Source organism: Antechinus flavipes, chromosome 2 (assembly GCF_016432865.1).
Source record: "Antechinus flavipes isolate AdamAnt ecotype Samford, QLD, Australia chromosome 2, AdamAnt_v2, whole genome shotgun sequence".
Taxonomy (NCBI): domain Eukaryota; kingdom Metazoa; phylum Chordata; class Mammalia; order Dasyuromorphia; family Dasyuridae; genus Antechinus; species Antechinus flavipes.
In genome coordinates, this window is record NC_067399.1 from 53,740,962 (window position 1) to 53,760,509 (window position 19,548).

Here is a 19,548-nt window from a genome sequence, read left to right on the forward strand (position 1 = left end):
AGCTATTTGAGGGTCAGAGACAGTTTGTTGGTTTTGCTTTTCTTTGTATTCCCAATGCTCAGGACAATACTTGGCATATGATAGGTACCTAAAATATGCTTACTGAATTCACTGATGGCAAGAGCCACCTTGGCACTTGTGTTCTTGATTATATTTGCCTAACTAAAGACTTGTTTTAAAGATGAGTTAGTTAATGATAAACTAGTAGTTTCAGGTAACTCTAATTTCCTTTCTGATGTAGGGTAGTTCAAGAAAAGTGTTGTCAATCCTGTTGGCCAGTGGGGAAATAGTGATAAAGTCTGGCATGTGAGAGAGAGAGAGGAAAAAAAAAAAAAAGCAAGATTTTTCATTTGTATCCCAGTACAGAAAATCATCAGTACATCCATCTCCACTAAAGTTCTACCCTTATTCCTCTTAGCGGCCAGAATTCTAAAAACAAGAAAGAAACAGGGATTCTTAAATCATCTGACTGCTTTGGCAGTTGCATTAATCCTAATACTTACACCTTCTTAGAAAAATGTTTTTAATGAAAAAAAGTATAGGATTGTGAAGCAAAACCATTATATTTAAATAGTTGTTTTTAAACAAGTTCACAGCCCCTAGATTTAGTACCATTAGTGAATATAGCTCGTGATCCTGATATAGCTTGAATGTAGGTTTGTGACTCTAGGATCAAATCTTGCCAAATATGAAGGAAAACTAAATTTTTTTTACCTCTGCAGACTGTCCTAAAATTAAGAGAATATGATCTATCTCAGTGGAGAGAGTATCCACATCAACAAAATTATACCAACTATCAATGAATTGTTAAAGTATTAATAGGCTTAGGGTATATCTGTGAATTAGTTCATTCTGGAAAGCAATTTGAAATTATGCAAATAAAAACATTAATTAACCAATTAGCAAATAAAATGATTTTTTTGACCAAAAGATCCCACTGCTGCCTATTCCCTGGAGGTCATTGACTAAAAAAAAAAAAAAAAGAAATGAGAGAAGTTTCATAAACAGCAATATATTTATAGTAGTATTTTCATATGGTAGCAAAAAGCTAAAAACAAAGCAGATGCAGATGCCCATTAAAATGTTTGGGAGATGACCAAACTGTGATTTCTCTGTTCTGTCATTTTTCAGTTGTGTCCAAGTCTATGGGAACCCATTTGGGGTTTTCTTTGCAAAGATACAATAATGATTTGCCATTAACTTCCCCAGCTCATTTTACAGATGAGGAAACTAAGGTAAACTGGGTTAAATGACTTGTCCAGGGTCACAAAACTAATAAGTCTCTGAAGTCTGGATTTGAATTCACAGCCTGACTCCAAGCTGGCTTTTAACCCACTCAATCACCTAACTGCCCAAACAAACTGTGATACTTGAATGTAAGAAATTTACTGTACTGTAAGAAACAATGAGGAGAATGAACACAGAGAAGCATACTTATCCAAAAGAAGGAGCCACCCAAAAAACAAAACACATAATAACTACAATAATGTAAATGAAAAGAACAATTGTCACAGAATAACTGAAATCATCCAATTCATTGATTGATTTTACTAATTTTTTTCTTTTTCAGCAAATTTGTTATAAAAAATATTAGAAGGGAAAGTGACACAAAGGACATTCTAGTCAATGAAAAATAAAATGTCAATGAAAATCCATTTTTAAAAAAATTAAATGAACAGATTGTATTGCTCATTCAATCAATAGGCACTTGCATGTTTGATGATATGGATAGGAAAATAGGAATGATACTTTATCCTGTTCTGATGTTGTATCTTATACTACAAAGAAGTTCACAAAGTGAAATTAATGCAAAGAAAAAATTATTATGAAAAATTTTCCGAAAAAATTAAAGAATTTTCAGAGACTTCAGACACCGAATTGGTAAGGAGTTTTTACGTGAATTGGGCTTGAAAGAATTGTAGCAGTATGGATTTACAAGTAATACAGTGTAGCACATTTATAGAGTTTTCTGGATATTTTTTGTGTAGTTATCAAACTGTGCATACCCTTTGATCCAGCAGTGTTTCTACTGGGCTTATACCCCAAAGAGATACTAAAGAAGGGAAAGGGACCTGTATGTGCCAAAATGTTTGTGGTAGCCCTATTTGTAGTGGCTAGAAGCTGGAAAATGAATGGATGCCCATCAATTGGAGAATGGTTGGATAAATTGTGGTATATGAACGTTATGGAATATTATTGTTCTGTAAGGAATGACCAGCAGGATGAACAACGATACTGTTTGAGGATGTATTCTGATGGAAGTGGCTCTCTTCGATAAAGAGAGCTAATTCAGTTTCAATTGATCAAGGATGGACAGAAGCAGCTACACTCAAAGAAAGAACACTGGGAAATGAATATAAACTGCTTGCATTTTTGTTTTTCTTCCCGGGTTATTTATACCTTCTGAATCCAATTCTCCCTGTGCAATAAGAAAACTGTTTGGTTCTGCACACTTATATTGTATCTAGGATATACTGTAACCTATTTAACATGTAAAGGACTGCTTGTCATCTGGGGGAGGGGGTGGAGGGAGAGAGGGGAAAAATCGGAACAGAAGTGAGTACAAGAGATAATACTGTAAAAAATTACCCTGGCATGGATTCTGTCAACAAAAAGTTATTTAAAAAAAAAAAAGACAGTTATAAAGTATCTGAAAAACCTTTTTTAAAAAATTAAGTATTTGATGCTGAGTGAAGCAAGCAGAACCAGGAAAGAATTGTACATGTCAACAATATTGTGTCAACTATGATAGACTTGTTTCTTCTTAGCAATTAAGTGTTCCAAGGCAATACCAATAAACTTTGGATGTAAAACTACATCCGCATCCAAAGAGAGAACTATGGAAACAGAATGTGAATCAACACATCCTTTTTTCACCCTTTTTTTCTTCTTTTTTTCCTCTCCTAATTTTCCCCCTTTGTTCTGATGTTTTTCTCTCAATGTGACTCATATATGTAAAAATTAAATGTTATTTTGTATATCCTTAAAAAAAAACAGAGGGAGAATGAAATATAAGTAAATATTCAGGATGAAATATCTGTTTTATTACCATTCTTTAGTCATTCCTTCTTGGTTTTTTTCACTAATCATCTCCATCATCTTAGATATCCAAGGGTCCTGTCTTTGGTTCTTTTCTCTGAATCCTGACAGTCTCATACACTCCTGTAGTTTCAATTATTAACTTAATGCAGATCCTGCAGCAAGGGAAAAGTGAACCTCAGAAAGCAAAATTGGAGTTGGTACTATTTGTGTGTTTCTGGGAAATATGTAATATGAGATTATTTCAGTAGAACTTAATACAGAAAGGAATGACCAGCAGGATGAATACAGATAGGACTGGCGAGACTTACATGAACTGATGCTAAGTGAAATGAGCAGAACCAGGAGATCATTACATACCTCAACAACGATACTGTATGAGGATGTATTCTGATGGAAGTGGATCGCTTTGATAAAGAGAGCTAATTCAGTTTCAAGTGATTAAAGATGGACAGAAGCAGCTACACCCAAAGAAAGAACACTGGGAAATGAATATAAACTGCTTGCATTTTTGTTTTTCTTCCTGGGTTATTTATACCTTCTGAATCCAATTCTCCCTGTGCAACAAGAAAACTGTTCGGTTCTGCACACATATATTGTATCTAGGATATACTGTAACCTATTCAACATGTAAAGGACTGCTTGCCATCTGGGGGAGGGGAAAAATCGGAATAGAAGTGAGTGCAAGGGATAATGCTGTAAAAAACTACCCTGGCATGGGTTTTATCAATAAAAAGTTATTTAAAAAAAATAAAGAACTTAATACAGAGCTGTTGTGATGACCAAATGTTATGTAGCAAGTTAGTTTTTTTTGGGGGGGGGGAAACCTTAATGAGCTTTATAAAAAGCAGGTATTGTTATAGGAACTTTCAAATTTCATATAATATTCTATCATTTAATTAACATTTATTAAGCATTATATGCCAGGCACAATGCTAAGCATTAGTTAGGCAAAAAACAGTTCTGTCCTCAAGGAACTTACAGTCTAATGGGGGAGATAACTTGCAAATTAATATATGCAAAGCAAGCTATGGATAGCATAAATAAGAAATAATTAACTGAAAGAAAGCACTAGAATTAAGAGGTTTTGGGAAAGGCTTCCTATAGAAAGTGGGCTTTTAGTCTGAACTTAAGGAGATGAATAAAGCTGAGGAGAGCAAGCATTCCAGGTACTGGTAACAACCAGAGAGAATGCCCAGAGCCAATACTTGGAATATTGTGTGTTGTGGAAGTGAAATCAACAGATCTTGACAACAATCTGGATATTGGGGTAGAGGGGGATGAGAGACAATGAGGAATCCAGGATAATTCCTACCTTATGAGCCTGAGGAACTGGAAAGATGCTGTTGCCCTCTACAGAAATAGAAAAGGCAGGAAGGGCAGGATTTAGGGGGAAAATAATAAGTTCAGTTTTGTACATACTGAGTTTAAGCAGTCTACTGGACATGGAGATGTCTGAAGGGCAGCTGGAAATGTGATTTCAGTTATGCAAAGAGACTAGGGCAGAACTGATAGACTTGAAAGTCATCATCATAAAGATGGTAATTAAATCCACAAGAACTGATGAACTCATCAGGTGAAGTATAGAGGGAGGAGAGAAGACGGGATCTGGAAAAAAATGCTAAGGGACACCCACAATTAGAGAGTGTGATCTGGACCAGGAATCCAGCAAAGGAAACAAAACGAGCAAACAGAAATAGAAAGGAAATCAGGAGAGAGTGTTGCTCTGAAACCCTGGAAAGGAGAAAATATCAAGAAGGAGTTAATGATCAGTAGTGGGAAGGAGAATGAGGATTGAGAAAAGGCCATTTGATTTAGCAACTAAGAGATTATTAGTAATTTTGGAAAGAATTATTTTAGTGGAATGATAAAGTTAGGAGCCATATTGTAAGGGGTTAAGAAGAGAGTGAGAAGAGAAAAAGTGGAGGCACTTTTTTGAGGAGTTTAGCCACAAAGAGTAAAATTATGTATGACAATAGTTAGCAGCAATGGAAGGATCAAGTAAAGCGTTTTTTGTTTGGTTGGGGTTTTTTTTTTTTTTTTTTAGTTTGTTTTTCTCAAAATAGGAGAGACATGAACAAGTATATAAGAAGTGACCTCTAGTAGGTAGCTAAAAGATTGAAAAATAAGTGAAAGAGTGGGGATGGCAGAGGAAATGAGATGGAGTAGAATCACCAAGAGTCACAAGTGGTTAGCCCTGGTAAGGAGTTAGATTCCATCATCAGGTGATATGGGGGAAGGGTAGCAGATGGAGAAGAGAGGAGGGCATTGATGATAAATAGCCTCAATTTTTTTCCTGTAAAATACGAGGCAAGATTCTCAGCTGAGAAGGGGTGGGGGATGGGACTACAGGAGGCTTAAGGAGGGAGGAAAAGGTCTTTTACCTTCCTATTGGATACTTGAATGTCCCACTGGCATCTCAACCTCAACGTGGGTTATATAACTCATCAATTTTCCCACACCTAAATCTTCCCTGCCTTTCATCTTGCCTAATTTTCTGTTATTCCAGTCATCCATCCTCAAAACATTATCTTTCTTTTTTCTTCCTCTCATCCCACATCCAATCAGTGACAAGTACTGTCCATTGATTTCTCATCTTTATTTTTGAAATTTTCCTACTGCTTTCTGTCCTCACAATTAAATTTTTTATATAACTGCTAAAAAAAAAAAGGCTTAATAATAAACAAATCTGATCAGTGTAATTGTGTGTATTCCCCTGCTCAAAAAATAGCTATCTTTTCATTCTTTTTACTTTTTGGTATTCTTCTCATACTCCAGAGCTTAGTCTTTATTATTTTCAGTCATTAGGAAAATAGAAAACTAAGAATAATTGATAGAAGTTATTTGTTAGGCTACATAAGTTATTCACCTGTCCATAATAATATTGTTCTCCTGTTTTAAAAAAATGTTTTGCATTATATCACATAGATCTATTATTGTCTCAAATGCAGCATAATAGTGCATAAAATATATTTTTAATATCTATAATGATATTATAGGTACAACTAATAGAATCTAAATATGGAAAGGTTCTTCACCAGAAAGTTGACTACCAAGTGAAGATAAAGGCAAGACATGAAAACAGCATCAGTATTCATCATTTCCTTGTTTTGACATTATCAGAATAAGAAAATGCAAAAAGTATTTGTACACTGAGACCAACTGGAAGGAGGCTTTAGTTTTGATCATTGTATTCATCACCAAAAAGTAGGGTCAACAGGTAGTCTTGAGCCCAACTTTTAAAAAACAAAAGAATAAAAAAGTCTTGGCTGGCCAGTTTTACTTTTCCTATTCAATTTCTTCCCTTTACAGAAAGGGAACACCCCCCCCCCCCCCCCCAGGTGTCCAGACAATTCTGCTTCTCTATGGCAACCACTGATGCCTAGGGTAGCTACTTTGAGGCCACGTGAGGGGTGAACAATAATAACCCTGCATAGGGACTGCTGTAATGAAAAGAGCACTCACCTTGATATCAAGATCTGATCGAGGCCTGGGGCAAGTCATTCAGTTTTTGCATCCGTGAAATGCAGAGCTTTTAACTGGATTCAGCATTTTACCTTCAGCATTTTGTGATTCTCTGTCTTCTACTTTTTACTTCTATCTCTTTCACCTGGCTTTTGACATCAGAAAATACTAAATTAAAGATAGCCATGAAAGGCTATCCATGGATCAGATATCATCGGAGTCCTCAGAGGGTCATCAAAAGCCCCTAAAATGGATTTAAATAGTGTGGAATAGTTAATGTGGCTGGATTCAGACCAAGAGAAATACCTTGTTTGCTCATCCTGGTTTTGTGGGTTCCATAAATTGAAATTCGAGAAACTAGAGAATAACATCTGTGTTTTGAAATGATAGAAAAATAAATCCCAAACTATTTAGATTGATATAATTTGTTTATTTGAAACTATGTTGGTATTGGTGAAGCAGGTAGCCATCTATCTAAACACAAGATATCTATGTTGTTCTTTATTTCTTGAAAATTGAATTTTGTGTTACAATTATTTTAATATGTTTTTATGTGCAAGTGAACACAGGAAGACAATTGTAAAATCAGAAATTGCTTGGGTTTTTGTCATGGTATAAATTATTAGAATAATAATTTTTTAAGTCTAATGTACATTTTAAAAATTCACATGCTATTTATTGATGCTTTTCAGAACATTTTGATTATTGGAAAGTTTTTCCATATATGTCCATAGTTACCATTGATAATTTATATGGGAAATGTTCTTTTCCTATCCCTCCCTCTCAACATTTCTTGCTTTGCTGCAAACAGCTTGGGTTTGATGTTATCAAAGTAACAGAAATATTACTTGAATGGGAAGAATATATTTTAAGACAGTAATAGAAATTAGCCTACACTGTCATCAGTACTATTTTTTGTAGCCTCTGGAACAATGAAATTATATGACAAAACTGCATATTAATGAGAACCCATTCAGTACTCTAAAATGACTCTAGTATTCTACATAATAGCAAATAAGAAGAATGAACTTAGGATAAGAATACATTTAAATATAGAAAATTCTGAATAATTCTTTATGAGGACAACTGTGTCTTAAAAGATTTGCTATCCTATTATAATAGGTTATATATTTTGTTTGTATCAATTTTGTTTATTTAAAAAAAAATAGAAAAAAGACCAAAAAAAAAAAAAAAAAAAGAACACAACATTGTCCTGTGCCCAGCAAAACATCAGGAAGTATTTAAAATAACATAACAATAAATTATTCAAGTTCAAGAAAGGAAATATAATAGTAAAAGAAATTATACTCATGAGTGTCCATCTTTTCTTTGCTTCCTTGTAGGTTGTTCTTTTCTTCTCTGCTTTGTACTTTTTTTACTTTTCTTTTTTTCTCCTTTAATCCCTCTATTTCCCCCAAGCAAGTTATAATTAAGCACAGATATATTATACACACACACACACACACACACACACAAATACAAATACACATTCACCCAACCACAGACCCACATATATAAACATGTATATACACACATGCATAGAGCAACATGCATACATCATCTACATGTACTCAGACACATAGGCACACATTTACAGGGTATATATTTTTAAAGTCTGCAGATGATTAACAATGACTGTATCTAAATATAAAGTTGAAATGAAAATGACTGAAAGTTTTGCTAAGTTTGAAAAAGTTACTAGGTACCTACTTTTTGTGAGGTAGTTGTCAGGAAAGGATCTCAATTCCTTGAAAATTGCAGTGAAATCATATCTATTCCTCCAGGATGAAATATAAAGTCCTCTATTTGGCTTTTAATGCCTTTCATGACCTGTTCTCACTCCCCCCCTCTTTATTATTCTTATATTTTACTTCTTCTACATAATCTGAGATGCAGTAACAATTGGCCTCCTTGCTATTCTTCTCACATAACAGCATCTCCTTATTCTTCTTGACTTTTCACTGGCTTATCCCTATGTCTAGAACTCTTCCTCCTCATCTCTATTTCCTGGCTACACTATTTCATGTAGATCTCAACTAAGATCCCACCTTCTTTAAGAAGCCTTTCCCAGTTTTCCTATATACTACTTACTTCCCTCTTAATAATATCTTTAATTTATCTTGTTTATATATTTGTAAGTAGCTATTTCCATAATATTTCATAAGGACTATGAACTTTCCTTGAAAGTAGCTGTTTGTACAAAAACTTTTCTTTTTTTTTTAATTTTTATTTAATAATTACTTTATATTGACACTCATTTCTGTTCCAATTTTTTTTTCCCTCCCTCCCTCCACCCCCTCCCCTAGACGGCAAGCAGTCCTTTATATGTTGGATATGTTGCAGTATATCCTAGATACAATATATGTGTGCAGAACCAAACAGTTCTCTTGTTGCATAGGGAGAATTGGATTCAGAAGGTATAAATAACCCGGGAAGAAAAACAAAAATGCAGATAGTTTACATTCGTTTCCCAGTGTTCTTTCTTTGGGTGTAGCTGCTTTTGTCCGTCATTTATCAATTGAAACTCAGGTCTCTTTGTCAAAGAAATCCACTTCCATCAAAATATGTCCTCATACAATATTGTTGTAGAAGTATATAATGATCTCCTGGTTATCTCATTTCACCTAGCATCGGTTCATGTAAGTCTCGCCAGTCCTCTCTGTATTCATCCTGCTGGTCATTTCTTACAGAACAATAATATTCCATAACATTCATATACCACAATTTACCTGGCCATTCTCCAATTGATGGGCATCCATTCATTTTCCAGTTTCTAGCCACTACAAACAGGGCTGCTACAAACATTTTGGCACATACAGGTCCCTTCCCCTTCTTTAGTATTTCTTTGGGATATAAGCCCAATAGAAACACTGCTGGATCAAAGGGTATGCACAATTTGATAATTTTTTGGGCATAATTCCAGATTGCTCTCCAGAATGGTTGGATTCGTTCACAACTCCACCAACAATGCATCAGTGTCCCAGTTTTCCCGCATCCCCTCCAACATTCATCATTATTTTTTCCTGTCATCTTAGCCAATCTGACAGGTGTGTAGTGATATCTCAGAGTTGTCTTAATTTGCATTTCTCTGATCAATAATGACTTGGAACACTCTTTCATATGAGTGGTAATAGTTTCAATTTCATCCTCTGAAAATTGTCCATATCCTTTGACCATTTATCAATTGGAGAATGGCTTGATTTCTTATAAATTTGAGTCAGTTCTCTATATATTTTGGAAATGAGGCCTTTATCAGAACCTTTAACTGTGAAAATGTTTTCCCAGTTTGTTGCTTCCCTTCTAATCTTGTTTGCATTAGTTTTATTTGTACAAAGGCTTTTTAATTTGATGTAATCAAAATTTTCTATTTTGTGATCAGTAATGGTCTCTAGTTCATCTTTGGTCACAAATTTCTTTCTCCTCCACAAGTCTGAGAGATAAACTATTCTATGTTCCTCTAATTTATTTATAATCTTGTTCTTTATGCCTAGGTCATAGACCCATTTTGATCTTATCTTGGTATATGGTGTTAAGTGTGGGTCCATGCCTAATTTCTGCCATACTAATTTCCAATTATCCCAGCAGTTTTTATCAAATAATGAATTCTTTTCCCAGAAGTTAGGGGCTTTGGGTTGTACAAAAACTTTTCAATTTGATATAAGGGAAGCAATAAACTGGGAAAACATTTTTATAGTTAAAGGTTCTGATAAAGGCCTCATGTCCAAAATATATAGAGAATTGACTCTAATTTATAAGAAATCAAGCCATTCTCCAATTGATAAATGGTCAAAAGATATGAATAGACGATTTTCAGATGAAGAAATTGAAACTATTTCTAGCCATATGAAAAGATGCTTCAAGTCATTATTAATCAGAGAAATGCAAATTAAGACAATTCTGATATACCACTATACACCTGTCAGATTGGCTAGAATGACAGGGAAAGATAATGCAGAATGTTGGAGGGGATGTGGGAAAACAAGGACACTGATACTTGTTGGTGGAATTGTGAACACATCCAGCCATTCTGGAGAGCAATTTGGAACTATGCTCAAAAAATTATCGAACTGTACATATCCTTTGATCCAGCAGTTCTACTACTGGGCTTATACTCCAAAGAGATACTAAAGAAGGGAAAGGAACCTGTATGTGTCAAAATGTTTGTGGCAGCTTTGTTTGTAGTGGCTAAAAACTGAAAAATGAATGGATGCCCATCAGTTGGAGAATGGTTAGGTAAATTGTGGTATATGAATGTTACGGAATATTATTGTTCTATAAGAAATGACCAGCAGGATGAATACAGAGAGGACTGGCGAGACTTACATGAACCGATGCTAGGTGAAATGAGATAACCAGGAGATCATTATATACTTCAACAACAATATTGTATGAGGATATATTCTGATGGAAGTGGATTTCTTTGACAAAGAGATCTAACTCAGTTTCAATTGATCAAGGATGGACAGAAGCAGCTACACCCAAAGAAAGAACACTGGGAAATGAATGTAAACTGTTTGCATTTTGATTCTTCTTCCTGGGTTATTTATACCTTCTGAAAGAGAACTGTTCAGTTCTGCACACATATATTGTATCTAGGATATACTGTGATATATTTAACATGTATAGGACTGCTTGCCATCTGGGGGAGGGGGTGGAGGGAGAGAGGGGAAAAGTCAGAACAGAAGTGAGTGCAAGGGATAATGTTGTAAAAAATTATTCAGGCATATGTTCTGTCAATAAAGTTATAATTTTTTTTAAGTAGCTATTGTTTAGTTGATTAATTCTATATCTGACTCTTTGGCAAAGATACTGGAACAGTTTGATGTAGAAGACTACAGATAGTAGGGGAACTCTGGGTGAGGTATAAGACCCTTCAGTCCAGAGGGAACCTGCTAACTATGTCTGGTTCGGCTCCCCATCTCCCCTAAGGGCTTTCGGCCTTCCTGAGAAGTGACAGACTTATGTTGTAATTAAAGCAATGTGATACCAAGTGGCAAAGAGTCATCTCCATACAATAGCAAGTTGTTTATGTAGTCCAGCATGAGCAGTGTTACTGATTATATAAGGTTATTAGGGTATATAAGGCTGAAGAATTTGGAATAAACGGACTCCATGTTTTGAACATCCATATGAGTCTCACTTCATCACTCCTTCACTAAGATCAAAGACTCAGTCTGGTCCTAAAATCCTCTAGAGAGCTAGTCCAGATAGTATATTTTGGCACTCTGCGTGGGAGCTCTAGAAAGCATAGTACATTTTGGAACCCCAACAAGAGAGCTCTAGAAAGCACACACAGTATGTTCTTTTCTTCTGTAGTTCATTTTGCAGATAAGGAAACTGAGGCAAAAACAGGATTAAGTGCTTTGTCCAAGATCACAAAGCAAACATGTCTGAGGCTGGATTTGAACTCGGGTTGTCCTGATTTCAGAACTGGCACTCTATTCACTGTGCTGCCTGCTTGCTTTTTTTGAAAATAAGAATGGTTTGTTGTTGAGGGAGGACAGGTTTACTTTTGTTTGTATTACCTAGTGCTTCAGATAGTTCCTGGGCAGTTAGTAAGCATTTAATATGATTTCCCTTGTTGATGATTCACTTGTGATACTATTAAATATATGCAGAAATTGTTGAAATTAACAATGACTGTGAAAATATTAAGGAACAAAATTTAGGCTCAAACTTGAGTAATATTTCTTTTGGAATACAAATTCTTTTATAAACTTATTTTGACTTTTTGGTGCTTTTTTATAAGAATGTTTCGTCTAATTAGTGTATAGTATATTACAAACTTAGTACATTCTATACCTGTGCTAGCTAATTTATAGATATGTATTTAAATATGGTTGGTGTCTTTTTGTGTGTTTTTTGTAGGTCTTGTGGTCTGATTCTTCAATAACATCACTAACCAAATCTTCCACTGAAGTGACTGAATTTATTTCAAAGGTAAGAGACTCCAGAAGGGTTCTTCTCTTCTTTTGTTTCATGGCCTTTTTTAAGCATGATGTTTCCAAAATTGGTATATTTTTAGTGAAACAATTTTGTTCCCAAGAAATGAAAAAATAAAATCAAAATGCTACTCCAAAAGGGATGTGTAGCATCAATCATGGATGTTTTTGCTATGTATTATATATTAAAGACAAAAACCTAAGTAGCTCTATGGCTATGCTGCACCTATCACATAATATTTCAATCCATTTTTGTAGTCCTCATTTTATGGACTAGCTATAACAACAAAAAGTGAATAGAATAGAAAATTTTTTCCTAAATGGTTTTAAGACAGAAGTAGAAATTAGCCTTCACATATGGATAGCCTTCAAATAGTCAATATCAAAGTCATACTGATTATATACTTTACAGCCAAAGGTGGAGAAGATGTATATAATCAGATAAAAACAAGACCTGCAGCTGACTGGCTCAGATCTTATTTCAAAATTCAGACTTAAAGAAAGTATGGATAACATACATACCATATAGGTATGAGCTAAATAGTATCCTTTATGAATATGAAGTGGAGGTGATGGATAGATTTATGGGATTAGATGTGCTAAACATAATACCTGAAGAACTATGGATGAAGGTTCAAAATATTGAACAAGAGACAGCAACAAAAGAACATCCCCAAGTAAAAAAAAAAAAAGGGCAAAAAAAAAGCAAAATGGCTGTCTGATGAAGTTTTACAAATAGAGGAGGAAAGAAAGGGAAAGATATACCCAACTGAATAAATAATTCCTGATAATAGAAAGGAGAGAGAAGGTTTTCTCAAATGAGCAATACAGAGAACCAAAAGAACATAATAGAATGGGGAAGATAAGAAATCTCTTTAATAAAAATTATCGATAGTGGAGGGAGTTGCATGCAAAAAAAAAAAAATCAGGCACAATAAAAGACAAAAATGGTAGGGATTTAATAGAAGCAAAATAGATTAATAAGAAATGGCAAGTAACCAGGATGTATCATTACTTATTTAGAGTCATACATCCCTAGAAAATGGAATCAAGTGAGCCTTTGGAAGCATTGCTAACAGTGAAGCTAGTGGAGGAAATGGAATTCCAGCTGAGCTCATTTAAATCCTAAAAGATGATACTGTTAAAGTGCCGCAGTCAATATGCCAGTAAATTTGGAAAATACAATAGCAGCCACTGGTTTGGAATAGATTGTTGTATCCCTAATACTAAAGAAGAGCAATATCAAAAAGTGTTCAAATTACTGAATAATGGCATTCATTTTACACATCAGCAAGGTTAAATTTAAGATTTTACAAGCTAGGTTTCAGCAGTATGATCTGCAAATAACCAGAAGTACAGGCTGTTTTTTGAAGAAGCAGAGGAACTAGAGACCAAATTGCCAACATTCACTGGATTATGGAAAAAACAAGGGACTCCCAGAAAAACTTCTACTTCTGGTTCATTAACTTCACTAAAGCCTTTAACTGTGTTTCTCAATAAAATGTTGGCAAATTATCAAAGAGATAATTTACTTGTCTCCTGAGGAACTTGTATGTGGGCCAAGAAGCAAACAGAACCAAACATGGGACAACTGATTGGTTTAAGATTAGAAAAGGAGTACAAAAAGACTATATAGTCATCTTATTTATTTAACTTATATGCAGAATATATTATATGAAATATGAGACTGGATGAATCAAGAAATATCAGCAATCTCAGACAATACCATGCAGAAAATACCATTTTGATACCAGAAAGTGAAGAGGAATTAAAAAGCCTCTTGATTAAAAGTGAAAGAAAAGAGGCTGGTTTAGACTGGATGAATCAAGAAATATCAGCAATCTCAGACAATAACATGCAGACAATACCACTTTGATACCAGAAAGTGAAGAGGAATTAAAAAGCCTCTTGATTAAAGTGAAAGAAAAGAGGCTGGTTTAGACTGAATGAATCAAGAAATATCAGCAATCTCAGACAATACCATGCAGACAATACCACTTTGATACCAGAAAGTGAAGAGGAATTAAAGCCTCTTGATTAAAAGTGAAAGAAAAGAGGCTGGTTTAAAGCTTAATATCAAATAAAGCTAAGATCTTGGCAAGTGGTCCCATCACTTCCTGGCAAATAGAGGGAGAAGAAATTGAAACAATATCAGATTTTATATTCTTGGACTCAAAGAGATAGGGGCAACTAAATGGTGCAATTGCTAAAGCATCAGCCCTGGAGTCAGGAGGACTTGTTCAAATTTGGCCTCAGATGCTCAACAAACACTTCCCAGTAACAAGGCATGGCTGCAAGAGTAGGATATAAGGAAAGCTGAGAGTTGCAAAATTGATGCTTTCGAATTGTGGTGCTGAAGAAGACTTTTGGGAGTCCCTTCAATACTTAAAGAAATTAATGAAGGCTGTTCACTGAAATGTCAAGTCCTGAAACTGAAATACTTAAGCACTTTGGTACATAATGAGAAGGACAGGACTCATTGGAAAAGATCCTGAAAAGAGTTGGAGTTGAGTTGAAAAAAAGTGGAAAAGAATTGAAAAAAGTCTAGGCAAAAAGAAAGGGGGCCAGTATAAGTCGAAATGGATAGATAGTGTCATAGAAACTTGGACATGAACTTGGACAGACTTTGGCAGAGGGAAGGATTAGAAGACCCTAAGGGTCAAGAAGAGTCAGACACTGTTGTACTACTGAACAGCTACAAGTTGTTAACCTGAAAAGACATTGTCATCAGTACCATCTTTGTAACCTCTGGCATAATAACGTTACATGACAAACTATACACTAATGCAAAAGGAATCAAGGATGATATCCCACAGAGTAAGAAAAATTTCTTCAGTAAGATGTTGAAAAATTGTGGCAGGAATGGTAATGATTGTGGTATGCTTGTCATTATGACTACTGGGTGGTGTGTCTGTTAACAATTTGCTTTCTTCTCTATTTTTTACCCTTGTTTCATTTTTTTTTCCTTTTAAAATAATGGGGGTTAAATTACTCGCCCAGATTCACACAGTAAGGTCTGACTACAGAATCGAGCTCAGATTCTTTTGACTCCAGGGATTGTGCCCTATGAACTGTACCACCTAGTTGCCCCTCATCTCTTGTCTACAAGTCTCCCTTTTTTTTTCTCATTCTTCCTGTCTCAACAGTCTTATACTACAAACATATTTTGTCTCCACAGTTGTAAAATTTTGCATTTCTTTTGGTTCAGTGTTTACAGTAACTAATAGATCTATGAACTATAGTATTATAATTTACCATACTAGATATCACTATCTATATATGTCCTTCACTTGAGGAATTCAGTTGATATAAAATGAATTTGTTCAATGTTTTATTACATTTATCTCTTATATATCAAGTTCATTTTAATTCAAAAATTTATTAACACCTACAATAGGCAAGGCAATGAAATGCAAAAAAATAATGACAGTTCCTGCACTTAGGGATTTACTGTATATTCATCTGGGTAGGTAGTACATATTAAGGAGAAGTAAATACATAAAAGATAATTATTAAAGGATTCCCATACTGTTTTTTATCCATTGATCTAAACTTTATTTTGAGCATCTTATATCTGTCTCATATTTCTTATTTTGTTTTTTTTTCCCCCAGTTATCTCAGCTATACCCTGAAGAAAACTTGGAGAAATTCATTCCTTGCCTATCTGGTCCAGATTCATTTTACCTGGAGAGAAACCACATGGACCTGGAATCGGACCTTAGGTAACAATTCTAGGAAGGTGCTCATATTTCCTGCAAGTGTATACTATTCTAGAGCCATAAATAAGCCTGGAAGGGGGAAAGTACTGCTTTTACAAAGACCAGTGAAGATTGCTGGTCTGAATCACGGTATAAAAATCCTCCTACTCTGATCCATCTTGGGTGGCCCAAACCTAGGATAATTCTCTTAATTTGCCTTTTAGATGACAACTTTGAACCCATATACTCCTTCTTAAGAATTTTCCAAATCAAATTGTCTAGAATAAAACAGAAAAACACGCAGAAACTGTTTTTTAGAATGTAGATAATAAAATTTCAAAGTCTAATGATAATATTAACTGTCCCTTTCAATAATTGGCAATTAAGACTGAATCAAGATGAAAAGTCAAGATGAAAAGTTGTTATCCAAAATCAAAGACATTTACCCATACTATTATTTTCTTAAATCATAACTGGAGAAAACTATACTTGGAGTCATATGCAGAATTAATATAAAGAATAACAAAATTAAATTAAATACAAAGATATTTTGTAGGAAAGACACTGTCATATGGGAGGGGAGGGTAGTAATGACTTTTCATGTATAAAAGTGATACTTTTGCTACATCTTTAAGGAAAAGAGATGAGCTATGAAGTAGGGTTGAAAATACATGGTGGGATTGATAAATGGTCAAAGGATATGATCAGACAATTTTCAGATGATGAAATTGAAACTATTACCACTCATACCAAATCACTATTGATCAGAGAAATGAAAATTAAGACAACTCTGAGATACCACTACACACCTGTCAGATTGGCTAAGATGACAGGAAAAAATAATGATGAATGTTGGAGAGGATGTGGGAAAACTGGGACACACTGATGCACTTGTTGGTGGAGTTGTGAATGAATCCAACCATTCTGGAGAGCAATCTGGAATTATGCCCAAAAAGTTATCAAATTGTGCATACCCTTTGATCCAGCAGTGCTACTACTGGGCTTATATCCCAAAGATATACTAAAGAAGGGAAAGGGACCTGTATGTGCCAAAATGTTTGTGGCAGCTCTGTTTGTAGTGGCTAGAAACTGGAAATTGAATGGATGCCCATCAATTGGAGAATGGCTGGGTAAATTGTGGTATATGAATGTTATGGAATATTATTGTTCTGTAAGAAATGACCAGCAGGATGAATACAGAGAGGCTTGGGGAGACTTACATGAACTGATGCTAAGTGAAATGAGCAGAACCAGGAGATCATTATATACCTCAACAACGATACTGTTTGAGGATGTATTCTGATGGAAGTGGATCTCTTCGACAAAGAGATCTAACTCAGTTTCAATTGATCAATGATGGACAGAAGCAGCTACACCCAAAGAAAGAACATTGGGAAATGAATGTAAACTATTTGCATTTTTGTTTTTCTTCCCGGGTTATTTTACCTTCTGAATCCAATTCTCCCTGTGCAACAAGAGAACTGTTCGGTTCTGCACACATATATTGTATCTAGGATATACTGAAACATATTTAAGATATATAGGACTGCTTGCCATCTAGAGGAGGGGATGAAGGGAGGGAGGGGAAAAATCGGAACAGAAGCGAGTGCAAGGGATAATGTTGTAAAAAAAATTACCCTGGCATGGGTTCTGTCAATAAAAAGTTATTAAAAAAAAAAGAAAGAAAGAAAGAAAAAGAAAATACATGGAGGGAATCGTGGAAGATAACCAAGTGTGAGGAACAGAGGAGACCACTTTGGTTGCTCAAACAATTTAGGACCAATGGAGATGGAAAGATATGTTGGGTCAAGGCTGGGAAGGATTTCAAAAGCCATACAAAGAAATTTGTTTTATCCTCAAGATAATAGGATTGCCTAAGGAGTTCAACTTGTGTTTGAAGACAATCACTCTGACAGCAGAGAGAGATTAATTAGGAGTCGGCAATAAATGATGTGTTGGCTCTGTGGATATAGAGAAGAGGTGTCTCATTTGAGAGATATAGTGAAAATGGAAATGCCAGGATCTGCCAAGTGCTCCCTGATAGACTGGCACTACCTTGCACAATAGTTGGGGAGTTTTAGAGAAAGGTGGAGGTATCCAAAAAGCTAGTTGGTGATGGTTGACTTGAGTTCAGGTGAAAGATTAAGGCTAGATATATAAATCTCTGAGTCATTTACATAAAGGTGATAATTAAATTTGTAAAGCTGATGATATAACTAAGGTAATAGAGAGATAGAGGAAGGGTCTAGATTTTGATGAAGATAAAAAATGGATTTTAAGAGGTGTGACATGGAATGTTGAGAGACTATATTGAGATAATTTCAGTATTTAAGGAAGTTACTCATGAGTCAGCTGACAAAGTTCCATTGACAGTTTCACTAGCTGAGGTATGGGATAAAAGAGTACTTATTGAAGATAAAGGAATTGAGAATTTAGGAAATTTGAGAGAGGTCAGTAAGAATGATGAAATTTCTGAGAAAAGAATAGTGTACAAAATGCTGAAATTCTTGAGAAAGAAGGGATGACTGAGGGGTTAAGATGCAAGATTCACCTTATATAGGTAAAATGTTAATCCATTTGAAAATATGATTAATACTTAATTTTCAATAATAATTAGGTGTTTGGGTTTTTTTTTTTTTTTTTTAGGTATTTGGCCTCATTACCTTCTCACATATTGAAAAATGACCATGTTAAGAAATTTTTCAGCACTTCAACTCCTACCCAACAACTTCAAAGTCCAAGTGAGTTGGTTTTGGTGTGGTTTTTTAAAAATTAATTTGAATTTTTCAGAGTAATAGTTATACATAATTGACATCACTTTTAATTTTGCATTTATAGGTCCTGGTACCCCTTCCCTTTCCAAAGTAGGTACTATGATGGGAGCATCTGGAAGGTAAGTAATTCTTCATCAGTTAAAATTTTTCAGATAAGAAATTATATAAAGTATCCCCTTTCGAGTCATTATTTATCATGTATGACTATGGATTTGGATACACTCAACTATAGAGTTAAAGTTTTATAAAAACGTTTATTTTACTATTTAGAAAGGATTTAGAGACCTTTCTCAGCATAATAGTGAAATAACTTACTTTTGCGCAGTCCTAAGAAAAGTCAGATTTTTCTCAGTGTATACTTGAAGTTAAGCTGGTTAAAAGAAAAATATCTTAGAAACTGAATAATAAAGGCTCATTAATGAATTTTAACTGATGATTATCTGGTTTCTGCATAGAAATAATAAGGAAAAATAACAAACAATCCAGTCCACGTTTAAAAATACTTCACAATTGGGGCAGCTAGTTGGTGTAGTGGATGGAACACCAGCCCTGAAGTCAGGAGGATCTGAGTTCAAATGTGACCTCAGACACTTAATACTTCCTAACTGTGTGACCCTGGGCAATTGCCTC

General features: G+C 34.8%; 1 protein-coding gene across 1 annotated transcript in view; it reads left to right on the forward strand.

Annotated features, from left to right (window-relative positions):
- ZCCHC14 (zinc finger CCHC-type containing 14) overlaps positions 1-19,548 on the forward strand; it is a 117,687-nt gene that overhangs the window by 85,587 nt on the left and 12,552 nt on the right. The window contains exons 4-7 of the mRNA XM_051974804.1: positions 12,373-12,444; positions 16,059-16,168; positions 18,791-18,885; positions 18,983-19,037. Of these exons, the coding sequence (XP_051830764.1) occupies positions 12,373-12,444; positions 16,059-16,168; positions 18,791-18,885; positions 18,983-19,037 (332 nt within the window). The remainder of the gene's footprint in view (positions 1-12,372; positions 12,445-16,058; positions 16,169-18,790; positions 18,886-18,982; positions 19,038-19,548) is intronic.